At 43.1% G+C, this 25,895-nt stretch overlaps 1 protein-coding gene across 32 annotated transcripts in view; it reads right to left on the reverse strand.

The window, feature by feature from the left end:
- Positions 1–25,895, reverse strand: part of mical3a (microtubule associated monooxygenase, calponin and LIM domain containing 3a) — a 73,697-nt gene that overhangs the window by 14,973 nt on the left and 32,829 nt on the right. For 15 of the 32 annotated variants that reach the window (XM_028408652.1, XM_028408651.1, XM_028408650.1 and 12 more), the window contains 36 exons: positions 23,758–24,154; positions 23,217–23,424; positions 23,013–23,129; positions 22,777–22,878; positions 21,999–22,154; positions 21,570–21,670; positions 19,295–19,552; positions 19,043–19,158; positions 18,567–18,693; positions 17,979–18,072; positions 17,808–17,837; positions 17,106–17,253; positions 15,974–16,170; positions 15,729–15,847; positions 15,550–15,612; positions 15,226–15,402; positions 14,332–14,433; positions 12,368–12,478; positions 11,899–11,961; positions 11,597–11,710; positions 11,338–11,442; positions 11,126–11,239; positions 10,836–10,937; positions 9,528–9,641; positions 9,004–9,190; positions 8,326–8,420; positions 8,070–8,163; positions 5,584–5,779; positions 5,228–5,499; positions 4,889–4,981; positions 4,166–4,327; positions 3,689–3,754; positions 2,605–2,679; positions 2,378–2,491; positions 2,211–2,287; positions 66–2,130 (listed from right to left, as the gene is read on the reverse strand). In XM_028408652.1, the coding sequence (XP_028264453.1) occupies positions 66–2,130; positions 2,211–2,287; positions 2,378–2,491; positions 2,605–2,679; positions 3,689–3,754; positions 4,166–4,327; positions 4,889–4,981; positions 5,228–5,499; positions 5,584–5,779; positions 8,070–8,163; positions 8,326–8,420; positions 9,004–9,190; positions 9,528–9,641; positions 10,836–10,937; positions 11,126–11,239; positions 11,338–11,442; positions 11,597–11,710; positions 11,899–11,961; positions 12,368–12,478; positions 14,332–14,433; positions 15,226–15,402; positions 15,550–15,612; positions 15,729–15,847; positions 15,974–16,170; positions 17,106–17,253; positions 17,808–17,837; positions 17,979–18,072; positions 18,567–18,693; positions 19,043–19,158; positions 19,295–19,552; positions 21,570–21,670; positions 21,999–22,154; positions 22,777–22,878; positions 23,013–23,129; positions 23,217–23,424; positions 23,758–24,030 (6,607 nt within the window). In that variant the 5' untranslated portion in view covers positions 24,031–24,154. Of the gene's footprint in view, positions 1–65; positions 2,131–2,210; positions 2,288–2,377; positions 2,492–2,604; positions 2,680–3,688; positions 3,755–4,077; positions 4,328–4,888; positions 4,982–5,227; positions 5,500–5,583; positions 5,780–8,069; positions 8,164–8,325; positions 8,421–9,003; positions 9,191–9,527; positions 9,642–10,835; positions 10,938–11,125; positions 11,240–11,337; positions 11,443–11,596; positions 11,711–11,898; positions 11,962–12,367; positions 12,479–14,331; positions 14,434–15,225; positions 15,403–15,549; positions 15,613–15,728; positions 15,848–15,973; positions 16,171–17,105; positions 17,254–17,807; positions 17,838–17,978; positions 18,073–18,566; positions 18,694–19,042; positions 19,159–19,294; positions 19,553–21,569; positions 21,671–21,998; positions 22,155–22,776; positions 22,879–23,012; positions 23,130–23,216; positions 23,425–23,757; positions 24,155–25,895 lie in introns of those variants that run through there. The other 17 variants (XM_028408678.1, XM_028408653.1, XM_028408655.1 and 14 more) reach the window with 16 other exon arrangements.

Below are 25,895 nucleotides of genomic sequence, written 5' to 3' on the forward strand. Positions count from 1 at the left end.
ATTAATTAGCTGGAGCTTCAATCATCACATTCACAAATGTTCAGCTTGGAACAAAGATCTCCTACCTGAAGATCTCCCAAGTGGTGACGTCCTCTTCTTTCCAGAGTCCTGAGTGGTGGAGCTGGATGATGGCGTGCTTGGACACGATTTATCGTCCTTCTTCTTTTTGTCCTTCTTGTACCCTGAGAAGACAGCCTTCCACAATGACTTGTGTTTGGGTGGTGTCTCGTCCACACCGGAGTGCCTGCTGCTGTCATTCTTAGCTTTTTTCTCCTTCTTATTTTTGCGTGGCGAGAAAAGGGAGCTTCGTTTCTTGCTTTTGCTGGTGGAGGAGCCATCCGATGAAGCCGCCGAGCTGTCCAGACTCTTGTTGCTGCTGAAGAAACGCTCAGGCAGAGTCTCAGCCTTTTTTGACTCCAAAGCTTTCACAGCCGATGTCTTTGGAGATCCAGCTGACTTTTTACTTTTTCCAACTGTATCTGGGGTCACATTCCAGGCCACTTTAGGAGAGACACCCTTGTCTATGTCAGAGTCTTTCATCTTGTTTAGCTGCTTGGCCATGGCGTCTTTCAGAGCTTGGCTCTTGATTGACTTTTCTCTTGCCCTCATTCTCTCCTCAGCAATTTCCTTGGCCTCTGGAGAGAACTGAGTTGCCCTCTGAGTCTTAATGGCAGGGTTGACAGGGGGGATATTAGGTTTACCGTTTTCCATTGCAAGTGCTAGATGCATTGGAGGTTTCTCCCTGCTGGGTTTACTAGTGGGTGGAGTGTAATACCTGTTCATGCTGGTTTCTGGTGTCCGCTCATCATAGGTCTCCTCCACATCATCAGCAAACGGAATCTCTTCCACTGTCTCCACAAAAGATTTCCTCGCCTGCTCTGGCCGAGGCTTCTTCTTCTCTCTCATGACAACCACAGGGGTTGTTTCTGGAGCTGCCTGAGGTGACTGAGGTGAAGAGACTTTCCTGGGTGCAGGTTTGGGCACAGACACAGGGCTCAACTGGGTCCTGGGTGCAGGAACCGGGGTCTTGTTTTTTGCTGGCTCTTTGGCGGGTTCTGGCGGAAGTTTCTCCGTTCCGTTACTCCAGGGCACCTGGTGTCTCTGCTGCCTGAGCACAGCTGGAGACTGATTAGCAGGCACAGGTGGTGGCGGACTGGAGGGTGGGGTGAGCATAGCAGAGTCAGACATGTTGTAGCTGTCACTGTTTGCTGTCTGGCTCGTTGCGATGCTTCCATTCAAACCCAAGCCAGAGCTGCTGCTGATGTCCTTCTTATCAGAACCATCACTCTTGGCCTCTACTGGAGCAATAGGAGTAATAACCTGACCCTCAAGTGTGATGTTCAGTCGGCGAATGACAGTTCGGCCTGTGAAGGCGGGCTTTGGTTCCTCAGACACGTCTGGTGACTGCGTCTTGGCAGGGGTGACATCCTGCGTGGGAGCCGTCACGATACTCTTCTCTAAGATTTTACTGCTGCGGTCCAAGGGAGACAGGCCGAGGCTCTTTCTTATCTCAGCACTCTTCATCCAGAATTCTTCAATAATATCAGTCTTTTTTGACGGAGTTTCCTCGGCCGAGGAGTCTCCAGGCTGTGATGGCTCGGGTGTGGCCTTCTCCGTTTTGGCCATGGGAGTGGAAGTGACTGCGGGGACAGGCTGGGTTCTGACAGGAGAATCAGAGGTGAGGGGTGATGAGGGTTCTTGGCAGGACAACGGCTGGGCACAAATCGGGGAGAGAGGGTTCCCCGTCAGAGGGCAAATAGAGCGGTGAGGGTAGACTGGCGATATAGGCTTGCGGGTCTCTGGTAGTGGAGTGGGCTGCGAGCGTATTGGTGAGCTGACTGGTGACTTAACAGGCGATCTGACTGCGGGCTCTACAGCAGGCTGCACTGCAGAGGCAACGGGTGATTTGGTGGGTGTGGTGGGAGGAGATGAGGCATAGGCAGGGGTGCCGACATAGGAAGTAGCAGCGGGAGTAGGAGATGGGACAGAAGAAAGAGCGTGGCCTGGAGCAGGTGAAGGACTCAGAGGGCTCCTGGCAGCAGGAGATAGAGATGTGTTTTCAGGCTTCATTTCCTCAGGTATAAAGGAATCTGTGAAGAAGCGGGTGCCTGGTGACTTCACAGGTGTTATCTGGAAAGAAACAGAAAAGTTAAGGATTTAGTCGAAACCTATTATGTATCTTCAATATGATAAGTGTAGAATTATCTCACCTGTGTCTCGGGCTCTGGGGATGGTTTGAGAGGGGAAATAACGTCTTCCTGCTGCACAGGGCTGATGCTGGATGGCCCTGAATTCACAAACACAGAGTGAGACTGCTTTTTATTTATGTAAAATTTATTTGAGAGATTGATTTAGAAGAATGACTTGTGACACATACCGATGCTGGAGGCCATTCCCAGACTTTCTGATTTCTTGTCTTCCTCAGAGCACAGTGAAGCTGCTCCTGTCTCGTGCAAACGGGCCTCAGCTTCTGCATCTGAAGGGATGTCATCTGGAATCAGAAAATATCACCATTACACAGCTTTGTAACTTTGAGTCATTTCAGTTTAACCTAAAAAAAGTAAACAAAAGCACTTTATTATCTGTACTAGTTTGACAGCTTACCCTGATCCATCTCTGTGCCAGGCTCTATATCTGGACTGTCTGCTTCTGCTTTCAGCTCTTCATCTTCACAGAGCTCTGGAGTGTAAAAAAAAGGTAAGAAATTACTCATCACTGTATTTAGTCGATAACAGGCTGAGAACTTTATCAACTCCCTAACAACCTAACCTTGAATGAACTTCTGGCTGAAGGCTAAAAAGCCAATTTTTAAGTGCGGAATGCAGAAATTAAAGATATTAAAGCTTGAAAGTGAACAGACTTCATCCATTTATTTTGTCTGAGGACAACATTAGTAAAAGTGTTCTGGCAAAAGAAAATGGTTTTGCATACAAATTCAATCATACAGTAAGTCTGGGCATTAGTGAAAAGGCACATGCAGCTGTTCATAAAAATGGATAACATTTTAATGAAGTAAAAGGATAACCAAAATGTTAATGACATTGGTTAAAACAGAAAGTACAATGTCTTTTGGGAAGTAATATTTTTTTTCCCAAGCAAAGCTGAAACACAGAATTCATGCAATGTCACAACTTTACCCACCACTTCTGCTAAATGCATTAAATAGGTTCATGTTGGTTCACGTAGGTTCTGATTCTAGTGGTTCTGAGCTTTTAGTGTAAGAGCGGTGCATGAATTCAAATGTGTAGGACTCTTACTCCATTCATTCAAGCTTTTATACCAGCTGGTAAAGTACCTTAACAGCCTCATTCACGTCTTTGTACGAGTCTAAGGGCCATTAAAGGGTTAGTCAACAAATATAGCAACAGTAACAGAGTGGAAAAACACTGTGATGTTTGTGTTTTCAAGCCTTGATGGCTCATTCTATGGCAGATAGTACATTACAGTATAACATACAATGATGTCAAAGAGGAAGTACGTGTGTTTTGAAGGGTTGAATAAGTATTGAAATGTGAAATAAAGGTGCCAGTCTGACCCTAGGAGAGCAGAACTCTTGAGGGTGACAGCCTTATAACATGCATGCTTGTGAGTTTACAGATCTCTGCATGCTCCAGGAAAAAGGCCAGCCCATAGACAAGATAGAAATCGAAGATGGGATGTCACAATCCCTTTTTTAAGTCTGTGCTACCTCCAGACATGGACTCCAACCAGACTCTCACTGCTTCGTGTCGGGCGGATGTGTGGGCAGGGGCTACTTTCAAACCAGAAGATACAGAACGACGAGGGACAGATGGCAGGGAAATAACAGTAAAGCAATTAGACACATGGGAAGGAACATAGCAGAACACAAAAAAGAACAAAGCAGAACAAAATCAAAGGAACCAACAAGAGGGTTATGTTGTTGCACTGGGACATTCCGTTCACCCCAGAGGAGCAACAGGGACTTTTAAATGGCAAATTAAAAGGTCGAACATAAAATTAGACATTCCAAGAAAAAAAATGTAAAAAAAAAATCAGAGATAATCACAAACAACAGGTGGGTTAGTGAGGAGATGGGTCTTCCTGTCCCAGACATACAAAGAGAGCAGCAGCAGCCCCACTGGTGAAATGAGACACCCTGATCCCGAACGTGGCGAGGCCCACTCCTTTCCTCTAGGTGGGTTACCTGTGGAGGAGGGCTGTGTGAGCTCAGAGGGTTGGGAGAGTTGGGAGGCTGAGACCTGCTGGCCCTCTTTGTCTTCTTCAGAGTCCAGGTGTGTTCTCGCCAAACCTGGAATGGCGTGCGGATCCACAGGCTGAAGGACTTGTTGGATCTGTATGTTCCTGGCTAAATGTATGTTGTTTTTTTGTTGTTGTTGTTGTTGAATGTGATGTGTGAATCAAGAAAGGAGAAGGCAGTAGATAGAGGAAAAAGAAGAGAGAAAGAGGAAAAGTGATAGGATAAAAAATAAAAGAAAGAAGGCAAAGAGACAGTTATACAGTGGCATATTTATCAAAGAGGTGAGGTAGAAAGAAGCTGCATGCAATATACTGCAATTGCTTATAAAAGTTAGCGTCAAAGATTAGTTAAATAAAGAAATAATATCCATTTGTGGTATTTGACAATTCTGCTACTTAATACCAAACCATGACTGCAGTGCCTCAGAGGGAAAAAACACAAGGATCTCTGGGATTTACCAGATTAGTCTTTTAGAGCCATATATAAAACCAGAGGTTTGAAACAGCAGGTTAAAGAGCACACAACTATTAACAAAAACTTCAACCGAAATGAAGGCAACAAAACCAGCAAAGAAAAAAAAAATGTTGAAATCCTTAAAAAGGAAACCCAAACCAGCCAGAATTATTTTAAAGACACTGCAAACACATCCACAGGCAGTTCTGTTGCTACCTTTAAATGTACCAACATCCTCTTCATCTGTAAGGTACTTGTCCAGCCAAAGGCCTGACTGGAGCTCTTTATCCCAGGGGCAGTAATCCCCCTCTGCCAGCAGGGGGAGATAAATGCCCACAACAAAAACAGATATATACATACACGATGCAGTGTATGTGAGGATGAGGGGGAGAGAGGGTTGAAAAGGAGGAAGGAAACACAGGATGAGGAGAACAGTGTTTGAGACAGCAACACAACACATGAAACACATTTTGACAAACAGCAGGTGGAGTACTGAATTTACCAGACAGGGTGTAAACATACATACATAAAAGCAAGGCAGCAAATCTTATTTACCATCGCTTGACTCCTCATCTTCTTCATCCTCCTCCTCCTCCTCCTCCTCCTCCTCATCTTCTTCCTCCTCTTCATCTAGTTCCCCATCTCTGCTCACTGCGTCTGCCAGGCCCTCACCATCCGCCTCCTCGCCCCTCAGTTTGGCATGGAGCTCTACGGCCTCCTTCCAGGGAACGCCGCCGAGGTCCGAAGGGCTCAGAGGGTGCTCCTCTGCCTCAGCCTCCTCCTGGTCCTCCTGCTCATCCTCCTCCTCCATGTCTGACTCTGAGCTACTGTTAAAAAATAAGAAACACAACAGCGTTACTATTTTCTATAGGAGTGTAAAACAGATCTACAGGTCGTCACAGTGCAGGTACCTTGAACCCAGGTCAGCGTCTGTGGCCTTGTCCAACACGCTGCTGAGGTTGTGCTCTGCCAGCGTCTCCTCTGGCACCTCCTCCAGTTCCTCCTCCCTCTGCAGCGACAGACGGTAGTTCTCCAGCTCAATGCGCTCGGGAGTTCCCCGAAGTCGTTTAGCTAGGCTGGGCTCCTGCAGGCCGTTGACCTCTGGCACTGCAATCAAGGTGGGCAGCAGGGTGGGAGGAAAGAGAGCACAAAAATACAACTGAGAATCAGCAGCAGCGAGGAAGAGCAAAGCAGAACCCCTCTCCAGAGCCGCTGCCATGCAGGAGAGGCTGATAGACATGTTCTAACTGCATTTATCTCTCATTGTGAAACTCTTTTTTTTTGAACACTACTGTGATTATCCTGACATTTCTGACACCAATTGTGTACACTTATTTATCTAGCAGCATCAAATCCATCACACATCCAACAATGGAACAGGTGCATTATATCCACTAAGGCAGAGTAGTCTTTTGTGTTAAGGACAAACTGACAAGGACACATCAATTTAAGATCTATTACTGAATTTATTGCATTAGATTATATTCCTACATCAAATAGATTTAACAAACACAAATATGTTTAACACTCTAAAATAGTTTTTTTATGCTATAGCTGAATGTACAGGGTTGGTGCCTTGCCTTATTCCCATCCTGAGAAGCAAACCTTAAAACTGTATATGCTGCTAAGAAGTATCTGTTAATATGAGTGTTTGTTAATACACTATTATCTCTCCACTTACTTAAACAGAGAGGAAATCAAATGAGACAATGCAGTGAGCTATGGCCCCCAGTGGAACCCTGCTAAAAAGGATGTGTGATATTATTATTATATTGTACCATGTGTTTTGTGTGTGTGTGGATAAGATCAACAGTTGACAAAGATCCCATTATTCCTCATTAAAAGAATTTTTTTAAAGGATTTTAAATATCATGGTTTAATATCATAAACTACCCTGAAATTAAAGGGCTAAAGCGACCACGCTGTGACCTAACAAATGCAATTTGCACTGTATTTGACTCTTCAATATATGCATATATATTTCAAAGCATTATATCATTATGTTTATAAAATATAAATACTGATAAAACACATTACAATCTAAGGGATTAATACCTATAGTTCACCCTACAGGTTTTACTTCTTGCTCTTGATGTTTTCAAAACTATTTTGTGTATTAATATGAGAAAATTAAGTAATAATTTAATTTCACTTTTTACATCTGCTAAATGACAACAGTATTTAACTACCAAGTTAAAATTTTAATTCATAATCTTACACTTGCCACACAAAGGCAGCAGGCCTACACTTTACTTAGTTTATAACCCTAATGTTTATCTCTTTCTAGTCTTATTGATGATTTTATTTAGCTATAATATGCAAAGCAATTAATGCAAGAAAAATGCATTTTGTTAGCAAACACAAGTGGTTTTTAGATGCAATATGCAATCTGCTAAGGGGGGAGGGTAAGGGGATGAAAAAAAAAGACGGGGCGGTTGAAAATGTAAGACAGAGGAGTCAGAGGAAAGAAATTATAAGAGGACCAATCGCAGGCACTGAATTCAAGCACTAAAAGAGCTCTCAGTTTTAAGATGCTCTGATAGGAGGGGGAAAGGTAAAGCTCACAAAAGCACTAATACAGGCACTTGGTCACAGTATGAGGAGAGAACTGTAGGAGCAAACAGCTTACAGAAAGAAAGAAACACGTCACAGGGCAGGCATTTCAAAACAAACACATCACACAGGAAGAGGTAGAGCTAAAACAGCATTCACAGGGCACTACAGGTTACAATCACAGAAGGAGAAGAAAGAAGCTTGGCTCTTCATTAAAAAAAAACAGGCAGACATAATGGGTATAATGTATAGGTGAACTAATATATAGCTCTATAATCTATAATAAAACCAGAATAGAAAGCTGCTGAGGCCTCAAAGGGTTTTAAATACTGCTGCCTGGAGAGCTGAGCCGAAGAATTTCCAGCCAACTAATTTTTTTGTTTTAATTTCCAAGCCAAGTAAAATAAATAGATTTAAGATGCACCATTCACTGCTGCCAGAGCACTGTTAAACTGCCAATCACAGTGGCTCCTATCAGAAACAGAAAAAAAATGCTGCATCTTCAAACTCACAGAGAATCACAAGATTTACATGAACAATCTCAGTGAGTCACTACAATCTGGATCTATACAGTCCCACACACATTAGTTAGCAAAGAGTAAAAAGAAAGGAAAAGAAGGAGGAACTAAAGAGTCATGCTAGAGGAGGTTGAGCAGGACATTGATGGTGAAACAGCAGAAGAGGTAGATGCAGTAGGTACACAGGAAGGGAGAATCTAGGGGGTTGTGTGCCACCTGGTGGCAGGTCCAGGAGAGAGTGCGGCAGAGGGAACGCAGCGGAACTCCCATGCCCATGGCCAGGCGGCAGGGTGAAGCTGCCACAGCTAGAGAGGAAATTCGGGTACCTGAGGGTTGGAGATCGGCCGCGGAGGCTGCTGCTGCCATCGCCCTTCCGGGGGCATCTACGGTCGCTGTAGGAGTTTGGGGTGGCTGGTTCTCCTGAAAAAGTTGATGACAAGCATGAGGTGAGACAGAATAAAAGCTGACAGTATTCCTCATATGTAAGCCTCTCACCTAAACAGTGCATTGTGAAGATAACACACACACTCAACTGATTTTTTATCTCCACCATGTTTCTATCAAGCAAATGCAAACAGGTACCTTAGCTGTGATTGGAGCAGGAGAGGGAGCAGGCCTCTTCCTCTGAGCATAGCCAGACAGACGGTAACAATAGTGAGGCTTGCAGTAAAATTTCCCTGCAGGACACAAAGACATACAAGCACATAAAGTCAATGGAAAAATATATATATATATATATGGCACACTTTCCACTACTTCGCAGCCGTTATCTGTCCTGCAGGAGAAGATTGTGTGTTCCGTCTCGGTCCCATCAGTGGGTTTTAGTCCCACGGCTAGCTCTGAGAAACAGCTACACTGTCTCATCAAACAATCAGCTGCTTGTCCTTGAGCACAATAGGATCCTCCCAGTGAGGAAAAATATGGAATCATAAGACTGCACTCAGCCCTGAGGTCACTGCAATTTAATGAAATGTAATATCTTACAGCTGCAAATGTCATGTGCTTACAGCATATTTTTGTTAGCCTGAAACCAAAACATAGACCTATCTGTCTGTGTGTACATTAGGTTAGATCCTTGGGTGGAGGAAGGGTGAAGCGTGTGTGGTTTGATGATGCCACTGGAGGGCACTACAGTTGCACATGGTTATAATAAATACTTTTCTACAGTAGAATACAGCTTATATGCAAAACATAAAATCAATTACTTTCCCTGTTCTTGATGATTTAGAGAAGTTGGGGTTATCTGAATGTCAATCTTACCATCCTCCACATCAAAAGCATAGGAAGACAGTCGTAGTGTTGTGCCACAGTAGTCACACTTGAAGCAGCTGCGATGGAAGAACTTTCCCTCCGCACTCAGCCTCTCCATCACGTACACACGCTTCCGACAGAAGAAGCAAACGTCGCTGCCTCCGATGTTGACAGGAAACTCTTTTCTGAGAGAGCCCTATAGGAAGAGAAGCAGAACTAAATCACTTTTGAGATTGAGGAGAGGAGAGGAGAGGAGAAGAGAGGAGAGGAGAGGAGAGGAGAGGAGAGGAGAGGAGAGGAGAGGAGAGGAGAGGAGAGGAGAGGAGGTTAATTCAGAGCAAAGGAATTGAATCTGTTGATTGACAAAATTATCTACAAACATCACAGTAGTCCAAACTAGCCCAACAAACACACACTAAAGGGAGGGATCCATGTTACACTGTGAGAAGTCATCAACCACACAGCATGGTATGAAACCACCACTATTACTGGTGCAGCCACATGCCTTCTACTCATTTGGATACATTGCTTACCAAATCCTTCTTTTCAGGTACAATTGTGGGCTTGGGAACTTCCTGAGACTGAAGCTGATTGGCTATTTGCTCAGCCAATGAGCTAACTCCCCCCGTGTACATCCTTACATAGTGCTATCAACAGTGTTATGGGGGAAAAAACATAGATGGACAAACATTAGAAATGATGGATGAAAGAGAAAGAACATGAAAAACAGAAGGAAGAGGCGAGACGGAGAGAAATAAGTGTTTAAACACAGCAGACTACAGTGTCTAATAGGGAGTTTGGACATGATGAAGCACTGTTTCCATGCTTGACCAAGTGTTTATAGTCCAACCTAACAAGAGTCCAACCTAACAAGAACCATAAAAATAGGTAGGAGGTAAATTAACCTGCCAAAACAAAGCATTTTCAGTTGCAAGCTGCACTGAGTAAACCTGTTATGTAACCTGTTCATGGAGACTACTGCATATGCTTCCACGCTGTTTTTTTTTTAAGCCAACATGCATTTTTCATTATTATGTCCATGCACAGAGGCACCCACACTGCAGTGTTACTTATCAAAACAAAAACAGACACAAATCAAAACCCAGCTTTATACCACTTGGCCTGATGTGATGTGACAACATTTGGGAAAAAATTGGAGTGGGCTGCATCTTAATTCAAGGTCTGGATCCTGCAGTCCAAAAACTCCAGCGGTAAGGCTCAAATTGTAACTGTAACTTTTTTGCCATCACTGTGTTTCAAGCAGTCAGCATAAGAAACCATCTTCATTTTAAATCCTGAATTAAACGACATCAGATTTAGATCTGAAAACCTCCAAACTGCTTTTTTTTTTTTTTAAATCCTCCATATGAGGAGGATTTATGTCATCTGTCTGAGGTAACCATATGCCACGAAAAACTATTACTGCAGATGAAATCTGAACATGCTGCAGTCCCGTAACTTGGCTACAGTGGGAGCAATGCTTGTCAACTTGGGAATTACAACTAGATGAGATTTTTTTTCCTGCCAAGTCGCTCTGCCAATCCAAAACAACTAGAAGACCGAGGGTGAAACAACCCGAGGTTAAACACACTCCACTTAAGAACACTTTGATATATGTCCAGATAGAGTCACAGATTAATCACCCACATATTAATCACATCAACCACAGTAAACAAGTAACAGGTCACAAGTGTTTGTTCACATCTCAACAAGCAGTCAGATTTAAGTTGTGTTATGCAACTTCTGTGACTAAGTGAGGTGATGCATCTTCCTGAGGGTGCAGGCGAGTAGTGTGTCACAGTTTCGGAGCACTCCATTCCTTTCAGGCATGAAATGACTACCTGTCTCAAAGAGTCAGAGGTGGAGGGGGAAGAATCAGGGGGACTTTGGGCTCGGGCCAGGTGCCACTGTTCCATAAAAAAACGTGAGGGTATTTTCTTAGGCTCCACAAAATAGGAAGAAAGGAAAGTGGTTAGAAGCAGAGCAGGGTCTCAGCTGAATTATCTCATTTTTATGATTTTACTAATTTACTCATTCAATCTGGAGTCTTTATTCAATAATGCAATCAACTAATCATATTCTTCATCAACATCTATTAAAAATTTAGACTGATGGGTAGCTGCGGATTCACCTTTGGCCAGGCTGGCTTGCCTTCAAATTGAGAGGCAAGTTGCTCAGCCCGCTCCTGAATACTAAGCACATACAAGGGCATTTGACCATCAGAGTCCACAGGCCTTGCTGGCTCCTGCAGGAACATAAATGATGAGGACGAAGTAAACCTTTAAGTTATGTTGTGATCTTAGTAGGAATAAACTTCTCAGTCCACAGCATCAAAGACCTAACCTTTCTGGAAGAGTCAAGCGGGGACGGCGGTGACCCGGGACTCACTGTCAGGCCATGGGACAAGTACCACTGCTCTAAAAAGAAATGGGATGGCTTTTTCTTAGGCTTTGAGGAGGAAGAGGGATGGATGAAAGAGGGAATTAGATATGACTCTTTGACAGCAGCACGTTTTCTTACATGCAAGTTATTAAAAAAAGTTTCTGGCTTAACACCAGGAACGTTTGTGTACAAACCATGCATGTCCATGCATGCTGTTCACCTTTGGTGGCTTCTCAGGTTTGCCTTTAAATTTGGATATCAGGCGTTCAGCCCTCTCCTGTATACCAGGTATGTGAATGGGTCCGGGGTCAGTTAGGTGCAGAGGTGTCCACTCCTGCCAAGGGATACGTCTTTTTAATGACGTATCTTAATTCTGTGAAGCACTTTGAAACGTCCAGTGGATGAATTGTGTTATACAAATAAAGCTGCCTTGCCTTGGCTCTGTTGAGACTGTGTTGTACTAAACCACAACCACAAATAACTCGCCTGCTATATATTCGTACATTCACTCGTGTACTCTACCCTGTGTGTCAGAGGCCTCTCGTAGTATTCAAGCTCCTCTTCCTCCGGACTTTCACACATATGCTTGAAGGCAGAAATAAGCACACAGACTGTGTTAAGACTTATGAACGCAAATATTCTGTCAGATAAAGGATTTGTGCAGAATCAGTCTCACAATCAGTTGAAACAACCAGAGGTCCTCTGGGTCCATATTTATACAAGCCATCACACTCCAGCAGCATACCCGTCAGCATAAAAAACAAGCTGCTCCTCTTATAACAACATACTCTACCTACTGAAGGGGATGTAAACAAGACGGTGAACTTTCCAGAGAGATCACTTGGGGGAATGCAACATTTTGTTTCAGAGGTAGGGCAGACTTAATCAGGGAGGAGAATAAAAAGGAAAGATGCTAAACGGGTCTGCTATTGGATTTGTAGTTAGAGATACGATAGACACAGACAGACAGAAACAGCAGACTGTGTGTCACCTCTGAGTGAAGAGAGAGCGAGGAAGTGGAGGAGGAAGAAGGGAGCAGTATGGTTTTCTTTGGGCAGCTCCGAGAGCCCGAGCTGGACAGTTGGTCTGCGCCACTTCTGGCCTTGAGAGATGAGGGACAGGAACAGCAGGTTCAGGAGAAGATGATGACTCCTACTGTACCCGACACAAACTTAGCCATCTATTAGGTTAATACAACTAGTGTGGTGTCAGGTTGATTTATACTACAACCCCAGATAGGAATAACATAGGCACACGCACACTCATGTTTCCATCCACACATACCCAAAAAAAAAAAACAGACCACCCACAACGTGTATATGGTCAAAAAGAAGCCATGTTCTTAATATGGATGTTAGAGAAAGAGAAACTAATGTACTGCTGCTTCACCAACTGTCAGACTTAGAAACACTCTGCCATAATGGTCACCTAAACAAGGAGAGAAGGTTTGTGATATTTACTTTATGGAAAGAGAGCAAATACAAGTTTAACACAACAGCACTGGATTCTAGGAGTGGCTTAAGACAGTCTTTTCTAATCACTTTGTATAGAGAAGTGCTTTGGATTATCAAGATTATTTCCAGTCTTGCCAATCGACTTTCTGCTAATTTACTCTGCAGCGGGGGACTTACTGTGCAGTGAGAGGAAATTTAAAAAACAGCAGTAAATTAAATCTCTTCAAACAGGAAGCTTTAAATCAATGTCTGTGATGTTTAATCTAGTGACAAAACTTTCTAAGCATCTGCAGTTAATGGTGCTGACATAAGAGAATGGTGAAGCAGGGAACAGTCAGGCAGGTCAATCTAGTCTTGTGGTAACTACTTCCAGTGTGGGGGAGACAGGGGTACTGCAGGAACCTTGAACTTGTGCTGAAAGGTCGACATCATACCCTCTAACATTTCTGGTGCAAATAATACCTTCATCTGACTTGATTGTCGCTTATTCTGTAAATGTTGTATTCTTTTAGGCTAACTTTGCTATTGTCAGGCAATAAAAATAGCTACTTTAGCTGTGTAACTTCACCATCAAGAGGTCTTTTTCCATTACATGAGGGCAGTTATACGACAGTGGAAGAGAAGGAAATACAATTTACTATCTGAGCTGATGCAGGTTTAAAAATTATTACCACTACACAAGAGAAAAATAAAGGCAGGAAGCACCAATACAAGCGTTTCTCCTTTAGTTGTTTGTGTCTGCACCTACACTGTGTTTGGTATACTGGGAACTTCACAAATATTGAAGATATTCAATTCAGACCTTCACTACAAAAGCCATACGAGGTTTACATTGTAGTGTTCAGCAAAATCCACCAGAGGTCAGTCTCTACTAATGGAACAACTGAGCTGAGAAAGAAGATGTGAGAACACATGCTTGGAGGCATCTATGTAAAAAGCATAAAGATTGTGTTGATAGATTTTCATTGATCAATCCCTTCTGCCCCAATGAGACTTTCCTTGCCCATGCTTCTAGATTGAAAAAACGATTTATTTCCATCAATAAAAGGAGGTGGCCTTGTTTGTAATGGGATTTGAAAGGGTTGGAGAACTATCTGGACTAACCATACCTGTTCCCCTCTGCCAGGCAGAGTCTGACACTTGATCATTTCTTTGTAGCGAATGCTCATCTGCTCCTGCTGCTGTGTACGTCTCTGAACCAGAACAGGAGAAGCAACGAGGAGAGCCCATGACTGACCTCTTCTGTCTCTCTCTCTCAAACAAACACACACATACACAAAGCTGCACAGTGATCTGATTTAGAAGTTAAACAATCACACAGTATTGTAGCTGTGCTAATTCCTCCAAATCTCACACAACAGATCTACAGTGCGCTCACAGTTAAGGGAGACTCAGACTAGAACAGGTCAACACAAAGCAGCTTTCCCCACAATGACACACCACAGTGACATATGGTTAGATGATCAGTGTGGGTGTTAGTCTCTACGGGGACGAGGTTTACCTTTCTCCATGCTGGGACAGGTGCCAGTCGCACTGGCTCTTTCACAGAGGTTTGTGGTGGGGACGGGGGCAAAAGGCGATCCAGATTGGGCAGAGACTCTCCCTTTGTAGTTGGGTAAAGACGGGTGACAGCGAACATGGCCAGTAAGAGGGCCAGAATAACCATGCAAGGCATTATGAAATGGTCCATAACAGGAGTGGGGCCGTAAGGCAAGGAGAGAACAGAAAGAAGGAAGTGAATCACTCATGCATGTATGGACACACAGCAGCTGGAGAATATGAGTTCAAAATAAAAAAAGGAAATGACAAGAGGATCATGAGGTTGAAGAATTTAGAGACAGTAACTGTCGTGCACAATGTACATTTATAGATAAACAGAGGATAAAATATCTGTCTTCCGTATTTATTATCATCATCACATTTCTGAATTCTGACTGACACAATCATCCTTTCCAAGACACAAACACAAGCAGTTGTCTTGTTCTCAGTCAGCAATTCTGTCTAGTGTTTCAGTAGCCCACTCCTCCCTCTCACTGCTCTGTTACAAGCAAACCGAAGCTCTGTGAACCAGTTCACCCAAGCCCTCCAAGCCCTGTCAGCACCGAGAGGCCGCCTACGTGACTCAGGAACAATACCCTGCCTGATCAAAATTTGCATTCTGGAAATCAGCTCATTAATACAGTGGCCTACAGCTCATCCATCATGAGACCAGAGGCCCTGTCACACAACCTAACATCTGGGTGTTCATCAAAATAATGATTGTGAGGAATAACAAACCACAATGAGCATGTGAAAATAATCTTAAGTCCACAAAGTCCTTCCTGTTGCTTAATTTTAATGTCTCATGTACCACCCACAGCTGTAATACCACAAAATGATTCTGTTTCCTCCATACCTGTCTTTTAAGTCCTGAAGTCTGGGCAGGAGCGTTTTCCTCAAACTTAGCAAGCAGCTGGGTGGCCATGACCTTCACTTTGTTGTGGTTCCCCACAGCAGCGGAGTCCATCTTTCTCTCCGTCAGGATAGCAGGGACAGATGGCATGTCATCACGACCGGCCCTGGATACCTCCTCCTGTGAGAAAGTTGCAAAAAAAAGCTTTGATTCTTGCCAGTTGTAGTGAGCGCAGTGGGATTAATTAGTTTGTTCTGGTTGGACTGACTCCTCAAAGAATAATCACAAGCTCAACATCTGAGACGTTTGGCTGTCAGAAGTACTCACGTCTTCAGGCTGGCTAGTTTTCCTTCTCTTCCCCAAACCGTCTACATCCTTCTCTTTTTTGTCCTATGGGTGATAGGTCATGTGTTATTTTCTCTCCAAATACAACAATGAAATGACTAAGAGATGTTTTTTGTATGGGTGAAGGAGCAGGAGGTGTCAGAATGTTATTAGATGCTGACCTTGGGATTTCGTTTCCTGGAGATGGCAATGCTCTGACCCAGCTTGCTGAGAAAGGAGATGGGAGACTTGGTGCTGGCTATTAGTGCAGCTTTCTCCTCTGGACTCAGGTTGTGGTTATCTAAACAGATGATAATAAAAGAAGAAGATGTTTAGGATACTCTCAGAATCTCAGATCTTTTCACAGCACCTTTTAGGGAAAAAAAATAAGGCTACAGAATTACTTCACTGTGTCACCATCCCTCACCTCCAGGTGGCACTGTGTCCCTAAACATCTCATAGAACTGGCTCAGGTACATAACCATAGAAAGTTTGTCCGGCTCCACCACAGAAGACATTTCCTTGCCAGTCATGCATGGCGAGATGCCAAATTCTCTCTCTGCCACATCAAAAGCCAGCTGATTGTTCTTCTCCTGGTCTTGTTCGTCCAGAGAGACAAAGTCACTGAGGACAAAAAAGGAGGAGAGACACCAAGGACCAAGTGAGGTTAGATAAGACAGGACAGGAGAAGAGAATACCGTGCCAAAGAGTATTGGCAAAAAGCAAAAGATGATATGAACTGACAGCATGCATTACCACAACACTAATGAAGAAGCATATCTATACAGCAGGCTTATTGCACGTGTGGCGGAAAGCTTTACTGTAAATGTCATTACACTGTAGCTGAAAATACCATTAACATGGTTCATCAATACATCTTAACTGCTCATGCAGTCCATTTGAAGCATTAGCATTTGAACATCATCAGACAGGCAATGAGTGAAACCACCACTCAGTCCCTCTTAACCATCTGTCTTGTAAAAGTGTACATGTGAACGCCTTTTCCCAATGTAACTCCACTCATCATTCTGCCTCCCCTCCTCCCATCGCCTGGCCAATCAGGGGCAGCGGAGCACAACTGCTGCACTATTTGGTAAAAGGTCAGGAAGGACACAGACACTAATAGCTTATAATGTTAATTGCCATGATGCCCTCTAAGGGAAACAAAGTACATTAGGCATTATGGATGGAGACTGTGTTGTTTATAGCATGTATGAGGGGAAGGAGACTGTTTATGTGTGTGTGTGAGAAAGAGGAGAGGGGAGAACATAAGGAGAGCTCCCTTGAGGGACCCAACAGACCATTATGACTGGTAGCTGTCACCTCATTTACAATGATATACAGTCCAAAACCAAGGTCCCAACCAGACAATAAACATCCTTTGCAACCAACAAACATATAAACACAGCAGGCCACTTATTCTATGCACTGTAGCAATTTTAACCGCAATGGGATGCACTTGGCAGGGTTTGTAAAAGTCCACAAACACATTTGCCATCTGCATTCATCTAGCCTGTATTACCATGAGTGTTCTGCTTGTATTTATTTGACATACTCACATGAGATCGGGTCTGTATCGGTGAATGAGAGCACACAGGGCCAGGCCACTCTTCCAAGACATGGTAAGGTCTGTTACATTAACATTCCTGTATCCCTCTGTTTGTCTCTGGCACCAGTTGAGCAGCTTACTGGATCGAGCTATGGATTCTGGTGTGTGGAAAAGAGAAAATTAAAGGCTTGATGTTAAAGCAGCAGGTTGAACAGAATGTGGTTTCAACATGAAAAGAAATATAAATGGTATCCGGGCAGCATTAAGTGTCTCTTGCTGGGCAATCTCATGGCCTTGGTCAAGCAAGGCTTTGCATAGGAACATAAAGATTTCTCATCCATGGCCTCATCATCCATGTTAGTACCAAACTTAACAAGCTGATAAGAAACATGTTGTGTGATGTAAAATATTTTACAGACGTAAGGAGAAAAGGATGCAAATGAAGGGTTAGGAGGGAATGCAGAACTCACAGGAAACCTTAATAAAACAGGTAAAAGTTAAAGGTAAAGATGTTGAACATGAAGCTCAAATGAGAGCACCACTGATTAACTTGAGTTAGTAGACGCAAAGGAAATATCATAGGCTGCAAATCAGTTCCATCATTCCACGTTATCCATTCATAAATTCAAAAATATGGCAGGGAGGCATCAGAACTGTTAAGTCTATTAGGAATCCCTGGAAAGAAACACCATGCATTTGGACTTTGTGTTACCTTGCAACTGCTTGTCAAGCAGGCAATTGTCTGGAGTGAAAATAATTCATCATTACATTTCAGCAACAGTGATTGCAGCAAATCCTAAATGAAACAATCAGCACCTTGACAAATGTCTTTTTTCCCCACTAGTGTTGTTGTCTGTGCTGATTAAGTAAATAAGATACTTACCATTCCTTGCCAACTTGGGTGTTGACGAGTTGATCACATTCTCGATTTCAATGCGTATTTCCCTGTTCTCCCCTGTGTCGAACAGATGCCGCACCTGCAATGTCAAGGTTATCAATATATTTCTGAGAATCCAAAGATATTATGCATTATGAACAAAACTGTTTTCAGTTGCCTAGAAAATGCATAAAGCATGTTGTATGAGGCACTGACATGGAGTGTGGAGGTCAGCAGCAAAATCTATTTAACCAACAATATGAAAAAACAGTAATTTATCATCCCAGAAAACGTAAGCTACTAGTGACTTACTGTAAGTGTTTCATTCTGAATCCAAACCAACATACAAAATACCAATCAATTGAGGCAGTGGTAGATTAACAAATCTCATATTCTATAAGGTAAAATTACTGTTTTTGTCAGTGGAGTCTGGTCTTCGTTTTACAGGAGGGGGCTGTTGATAGCAGTTAGGAATTTATGAATCTCATACAACCCCACAAGGAACCAAACCATAACTAGTAATTATTAGAAAAAAAACTTGTAATTATTAGAAAAAAAACAATGAGGAAACAATAACATATAGGTGATACTCACCTGGCTGGGTTTGAGGAAGTTAAGGCTAATGTTGGGGTAACGGGTAGTAGGATCCACGCTGTACTGGCTGAAGTTCTTACTGACGTTTTCCGGTGTGGTCTGAGGCAGTAGGCGGTATATACTCTCCCTAAAGCACAGATAAAACATTTAAATACCTCTCCATATACTGTACAGGCAGATGGTAATAAAGCAGCATACTATGGCAATACATTAATAAATCATAATAATACTGTTATCAAAGGGCACAGAGAGTTACTGGAGAACTGTGAAGTGACATTCCATTCAGACTTATGAGAGCCTCTTATCCCATTAGTACACACAGACGTGGTGTTTGAAATCACATACAGGCACATTTCCTAGAAAAGTACTCAGAGATAAAAGGGTGTCTTTGAAGAGACAGAACATTTGTGTAAGGCCACAACACAAGTGAAAAAGTGAGTCTTGATGTCTCTGCATCAGTGTTTCCACACCCTCACCTCTCAGCCAGCACCTCAAGAGGAGTTCTTCCCTGGGCCCAGCTCTTCACCATCCAGCCCGAGTCCATGGCTGCCAGGAAACCTCGGGCGATGCCAGTGCCCATAGGCCAGAAGGGCTGGGGACAGCAGTGAACACCACATTCAATAACCAAATATGGGCACAGAGGAGCAGCCGTGCTTATAACAAATATAAATGGAGCTCAACACAAGCCGTAAAAAGAGAGGAATACAGTTGTCAACCATCTCTCTCACCTCCAGCAAGCTGTCTCCCACTAGCGCCACCAGCAGCTTGTGGCCATTGCGTTGGCGCACCATGGCAGCGTTCTCTGAGGCGTACATGCAGGTAAAGTCAAACATGGCTACATCAGGCTGGCCGTAATGGTTGATAGCAAAATCCAGCGTGGGCAGCTGGTGGTTGGTGGAGAAATCTGCAGCTTCGCGTGCATAAGACAGCAAGGCAGCCTGGTCTACATTAGCTCTGGACAGCAGAAGCTCTGTGTCGGCATAGTCCTGCAGGAGAAACAGAGGAGATGGTATAAGAAGTGGCACTGACACAAGAACTTTAATGATCCAGAGAAATGTGATGAAACTGTTATACTTAACAACTGGCAGCTCTGCAAACTTCTGCAAGGGGCTGCCTGCAATGCTGATGCATGACTAGCTTGCCAATCAAATATTTTCATGGCCCAGAGTGAAATAATTCATAAGCATATTATATTATGTATGCCTAAATTACAAAAATAGTTACTCAAAAAGTAGAGTGTGTCCACACATTGTATTCAATACAAATCTTATAAAGTTCTAAGCACAAAACCCCCCTGAACATCGCTTCACTCCTGTCACATCTCTCTCAACGTCCCCTCAAAATCAAGGAGAAAATATCAAAATGAGAAGTGGTGAAAACAAACCGATAGGCTCGCAGCACCCTGTTGCTTTCTTACACACTTTATCTCACATACCCAGTTTCAACGTAGAGCTGCTGCCAATGCCAAGATGTAATTTTTTTTGCTGACCTCTCTAGAGTAAACCATGGAGATTTGACATTCACGACAAAGGAATGCGGAATTGCAAGAAGCACTTTACCCTTAGCAACATGCGTGGTCCAAAAAAGCACTCAGAAAATAAGGTTTTGAGCATTTACACTACAAAAACAGCTCCATGTGTACAAGCATAAGCTGACTGGGTTGTTACATAGAACCACATGGAAACTGGAAATCTTTTTATTGCTGTCTATTATTAGGGTATAATCATTTGGATTACTTCTCACCGTCATCACCGCAGCATGGCTGTAGTCAGAGAGACCTTTTTACTATTATAAGTAAGCCGAACAAAAACCAATAAATAATCAGTTTCTTGGCAAGAAGCAAAAATAAAAGAGAAAAAAAACTCAAAAAAAAAACTTTAAAATGGCCAACTGTTCTCCAAAACATTAGAATACATATAATATTAGTGTAAAAGTGGAGACCTGGGACCAGAAGGCACTATTTTTTAAAAAAAAACTATCCGTTTACAGACTGTGTGTTATAATCTATAATAAAAAAAATATATAAATAATAATAAGGAATCAAGGACTATAGGATCAAACCACCCCTGAACAAAGTGGACAGCCCCTTCCCCACAGAGAGGCCCAAACACTGGCACTGCAATGAACTGTGCTGTTCACAAGTCTCTCTAACATGTAGCATCAAATCACTACATACTTTCAAAGTGACATGTTTTCACAGAGGGCGGTGAGGGGTGCATTCTTCCATCTTCAGGCTCGCTGGTTTCTCCAGTGCCAGCCCGGTGGTGGTGATGGTGTGTGAGGGGAAGGGCAGGGTAGTGGAAGATATGAACAGGGGTTTGTTTTTCTGAGTCGTGGTTCTGCCTTAAACTGTGCTGGCTACTCACCCTTCCTCTGTCCTTTTCAAAAAGGTGGGCAGGAGGGGACTTTTCTATAGTTTATATCAGTAAATCAATCTTAAATAATCCAAACAGCCTCTTGCTTTTCTGTAGACCAGAAACATCATAAATGTCACCAACTCACAATGTGCACAGACTTGCACACAAACAGCTTTTTGTGTGTAATGTAAAGCAGATATAAAAAAAAAAGTGAGGACTGTTTTCCAAAACATTATATTCGGGCACATTTAGGAATCTAAAAGCCACCACACAACACCTTCAGTTATGTCTGTGCATGAAGACAGACATGCAAAAAGGTCTTTCCGGTTTCCTGTGGAAAGCGGCCAGGGAAAGGAAACTACCGTATATAGCGAGGACACAAATACTCAGTAAGTGCTTGAGCTGGCAGAGTGTTCCTGAACACTGTTGGCTTGGTTAGATCATTAGACTAATACTGGGCAAAATCACAAAGAGAATAAAAGACTGAAAGAATGAAAGAGAGTGAGGCAAGAAGACAAAATGAGAGAGACAGACTTCTGATTTTGTTGATCTGTGCATTCACACAGCATTCATGTCTACTGCAGAAAGACAGCATGAGATTCAAACACACATACACAACACTCAGCCATGAGCTTTGATCACTCACATGCAGAATGACTCCTTTCTCCAGCAGGCTCTGTTTTTTGGCAGTCATCACAAAGTAATGCGTGTCATCCTTGTAGTAGACGATGTTTTCCAGGTCAATACCTAAAAAGACCAATAGAGAGATGTATTGTTACATACAAAACACAATCCTTTTCCTTATTGCCAAAGCTGACAAGTCTTGTCGTCACTGGAGGACAAGAGCACCAATTACGCGGCTCAAAGCACATAACTAAAGCACCAGGGACATTGTCATGTCAGCGATAAACTGTGGCAGGCTTGGCATCAAACCTAAGTATTTTAATTGGGTGAGCTGACAAATTCAATGCAGTGATCAAAAAGACAGATTATTAGTCCTACTTATGTTTTTTGGCATCCAGGAACAGATCAAACAATTACCACCAGTTTTTATGTACTATGTCGTGTCTCAGACCTGTTGCTTCTCTGAGGTCTTGAAAGAATTTCTGATTGAAAATGAAGGCAACACCACTGATCTCCTCAACCTTCGCCTCCGCTGTGGTGTTCCTGTTGATGAAGTTCGCAGTAATGGCGATGGCAAGCTTGCCCCGGAACTCCTTCCGTCGAAACCCTGAGGAAAAGTACAAAGACATGAGGAAGCAGGCGAAACCTTGAGGTTGTGATGAGTAAACACTCAAACCCTAAAACAAGCTGATTTTGACAACGTATTTGTTTTTACAACATATGAAATACTTCAAATGCACACTGTATGTATCATAAATGCAACCAGATGTTCGGTATCATGACAACATAAACAGCTTTTTTTTTCTTTTTCTTTACTGTGGGGATTTTGGCTCTGTCACAGAGTGCTTGCAGCGTCCCTTCATTGATGTAGCAGTCAGTAGTACAGAGAGGGGTCATGGTGCTCTACTCCACAGGGGTTCCCTCTGCCAGTGTGGCAGTGTGGGAGGCCCCAGTAATCATAAAGGAAACAGACAGCCAATTCAACAATTCCTATTCTGCTCTGCCGGGACAGTAAATACTATCTGAAGTTGAACATTGCAGTCAGAAACAAACACACACACAGATGTGCACAAATGCTCATTTATACATGTGGAATGGAGTGAGGTCAGACACCAAACCACAGCTGTACACAAGTGAGATCATAATCGTTCAGAGTGACATCTAAGATGAAAACAAATAGTGGTGTTTGTGCTTTGCTGCATGTCTCCATGTGTAGCATGCAAACTTGCCTGGTAGTGTGTTTCTCCTTCCGTCTGCTCCAATGATGACATCAAACTCTAGCTCACTGACAGGGTGTGTCCTGGGGTGGACCTCAGCCCTCCAGCCTATCCCTAAGACACAGCATGTGTAATGAGACAGAAATGCATCAGCAGAGCCAGGATTACAGAATCTGACAGTTCTGATGAAACACATGTTCTCTTTCCATTCATTTTTCTTGCACTTGTCTGGCAAAAGCTTGACTTACGTTCACCTTCTTGGTCTTCAGGAGGCTCAATGAGACCCTTGAACTCTACATTGACGTGAATCTCAATGCCCAGCAGGAGAGCCACTTTAAGCAGCATTAACTGAAGCTGACGAATACCTACAATACAGAGACAGACAAAAATGGTGGTATCTATCTTCCGACACAAACAAACAACAGTGTCATAGTACTGTAATGTCTACTTACTGATATGATCGATAGCACCAGCACAGAACTTCCCATAGAATTTCTTGGCCCCGAGCCCCCTGAGGTCCTGGATGGTGAAGGGCCAGAGGTGCAGCACATTGTTTCTGGAAAAGGCATCTCTCTTTTCCAGAAGCACCACTTTGGCCCCCAGGAAAGCCAGCTCGATGGCAGTACGTAAACCACATGGCCCCGCACCAATGATCAGACACTAAATATAAAAAGATGCAGATGTGACACAGTTTAAAAGGGTTATCAGCAGTGCACATGAAAACGATAAACAAGACTGAGACAACAACAAATAACATATCGCAAGTTATTCAAAGATTAAATCTTTGAGTCTACCTAAGCAATCAAGTGTCCTTGTGGTGTTCTATTATATAAACAGTTCTCATTGGTAAACATGAGAATTATGTTACACGGTCCCCAGACACCAAGGATCAGGTTTTTCAGTCTACTGGCTCTCAAAGGAAACTGGAGCTGCCACCAAGCCACCAAATGCAGCTTTACATGAATCATCAAGTTTCTAATGAAGCAGACATACCTTTGCGTTGGCACAGGCACGGCCCTTCTTGTACTCCTTATGGCTGGCCCGCTTGTCTAACTTGGCCCAGAGCGCCTTGGCCTTCCAGTAGTTGAGTTTGGACTTGAGCTTGTGATAGAAGACCCTGTATTCGTTGGGTTTGACTTCCAGGTGGTCACACAGCTCCTGGAAGGCCTTGAGCGTGCCCTTACATGTGGTTGCCTGGACGAAGTTGTCGAACAGAACATGGGAATGGTTCACCCTATCTCCTCCAGTTGCACCTCCATCCCCCATGGTCCAGACTCACGCAGGGCCCTTCACCCCGCCCTTTAGGCAGGGGTGTCTGGGTCCAGTCTCAACCCTGGAACACCCCCTCACTGATGGAGGGCTTTAACTCCCGGCCTCAGGCATCTTCATTCTGTGACAGAAAAGATGATTTCGTATTTAACTGCAAAGATTGCGGCTTTTTTTATACCTAGATGCAAACAACACCATGTAATCCAGAATAAACAGATGTGAATTAAAAGCCATATAAACTTTATGACAGTGCAAGGAACTGACCTAATGTTTTCTCTGACTCCCTTTTCAACCAAATGCTCTACACCTTTTTAACTAAACAACCTAATGATGGCTGGTTAGACAAGTTATCAAAGCAGCAACCAAGGATACAGACTAGGTCATTTAAGGTCACTCCTCTGTAGCAACATGACCTCAAACAACCTGTTATCTGTCTAGGAATGGAGATGCCGGACACAGGAAAGGCACTGAACCCACACAAACGGCCAAACAGGAAGCACAAGTGTATAGACATGTCTGTGTGGCACAGAATCACTCCAGACAGTCTCCAAGCACAGGAAATAGCCAGTTCATCCCAGAACACTGTAAAATGACACAAAATCCTACTCATTCAAGAAAACGATCCGGCGCTAGTATTTAAATAAGCCAGATGGTACCAGAAATTTCATCCTCTACACAAGGCTCCTTTACTGTAGATTTTTTTTTTTTTTTTTTACATGTTTTGACTTGCAGCTTTGAATCCTTGCGTTTTCTGCTTTTTAACCCCTAGGGCTACAAGATTACTTGTGGCTGTCTATATCCTCACTATCACAATTGGAATGTCTTGATGGGTCCCCTGTCTAATGATGTTTTGCTTCTTTGAAGTGCTCAGGTTTTTAGAAAACAGGAGCAGTACAAAGAATTAGTGTGTAGAAACAGCACTGCCAGTTAGGAAAACAAAAAAAAATCCCAAATTGTTTGATATTTTGAAAACACATGTTTATATTCTGTTAAAAAGCCTGATGAAATGACTGACAACTTAACATAGAAAGTACTACAGTCAGAATATGACTGACATTGCAGATTGTGAGTAGTGCAATAATGTGCAGTACTTTGTGCTAAAGTATGTGTGTTGGATTAAGAAATAATGCACGTGAGAGTAAAAGAAGCTTATAAAGTGCGTGAGTGTCAAAATCTCCACAATCAGGTTACTGGATTGCCTTCCAGTTATACAGTGTGTTTGAATCTTACTAAAATCCTTAAGAGCACACATGAATTTTAACATATACATTGGTCATTGGTTTACACATTGTACCCCACTGTCCTTGATGTCGAGCTAGTTCATGAAAACCAATGTAGTCCCTGTCCCAGTGGTGACACATGATGAAAGGAAGGCAGGTAAAGGGGTCAGCTGGCCTCCTTTTCACACCCTGCCAATTCCTCACTGCAGTGGAAGCAGCAGGCCCTGAGTTTGGCTTTGCCTCAGTCAATCAGTATCAGGATGAAGGGTGCATTGCATGCAGTGCCAGCACAGACAGGAACAGACCCTTTACCAAAACAACTATTTAGATAACCAGCCACATCATTTCCTCTACGATTGAGCATGCATGACTTGCCATCTGCACCTGCAGAACCCCCAGGAGTATTATTTTAGTGGCTTAATGCAAACTAGTCAAGCTTTAGTCTATCTGTAGAACAAACAACATCAGCACACACAGTGCAGGTAGACTGAGTCAAAATAAATGATGATCTATAATACTTAAAATAAGGTACGGCTAAATACATATATGTCACATGCATTAAAAGCCTGCAACAGTTTAAAAACAGGTCACCAGCTGGTTAAAACATTTGAAAAAGAATGCCTGGCTTCAACAAAACTTGGT

Source organism: Parambassis ranga, chromosome 6, assembly GCF_900634625.1.
Source record: "Parambassis ranga chromosome 6, fParRan2.1, whole genome shotgun sequence".
NCBI lineage: Eukaryota > Metazoa > Chordata > Actinopteri > Ambassidae > Parambassis > Parambassis ranga.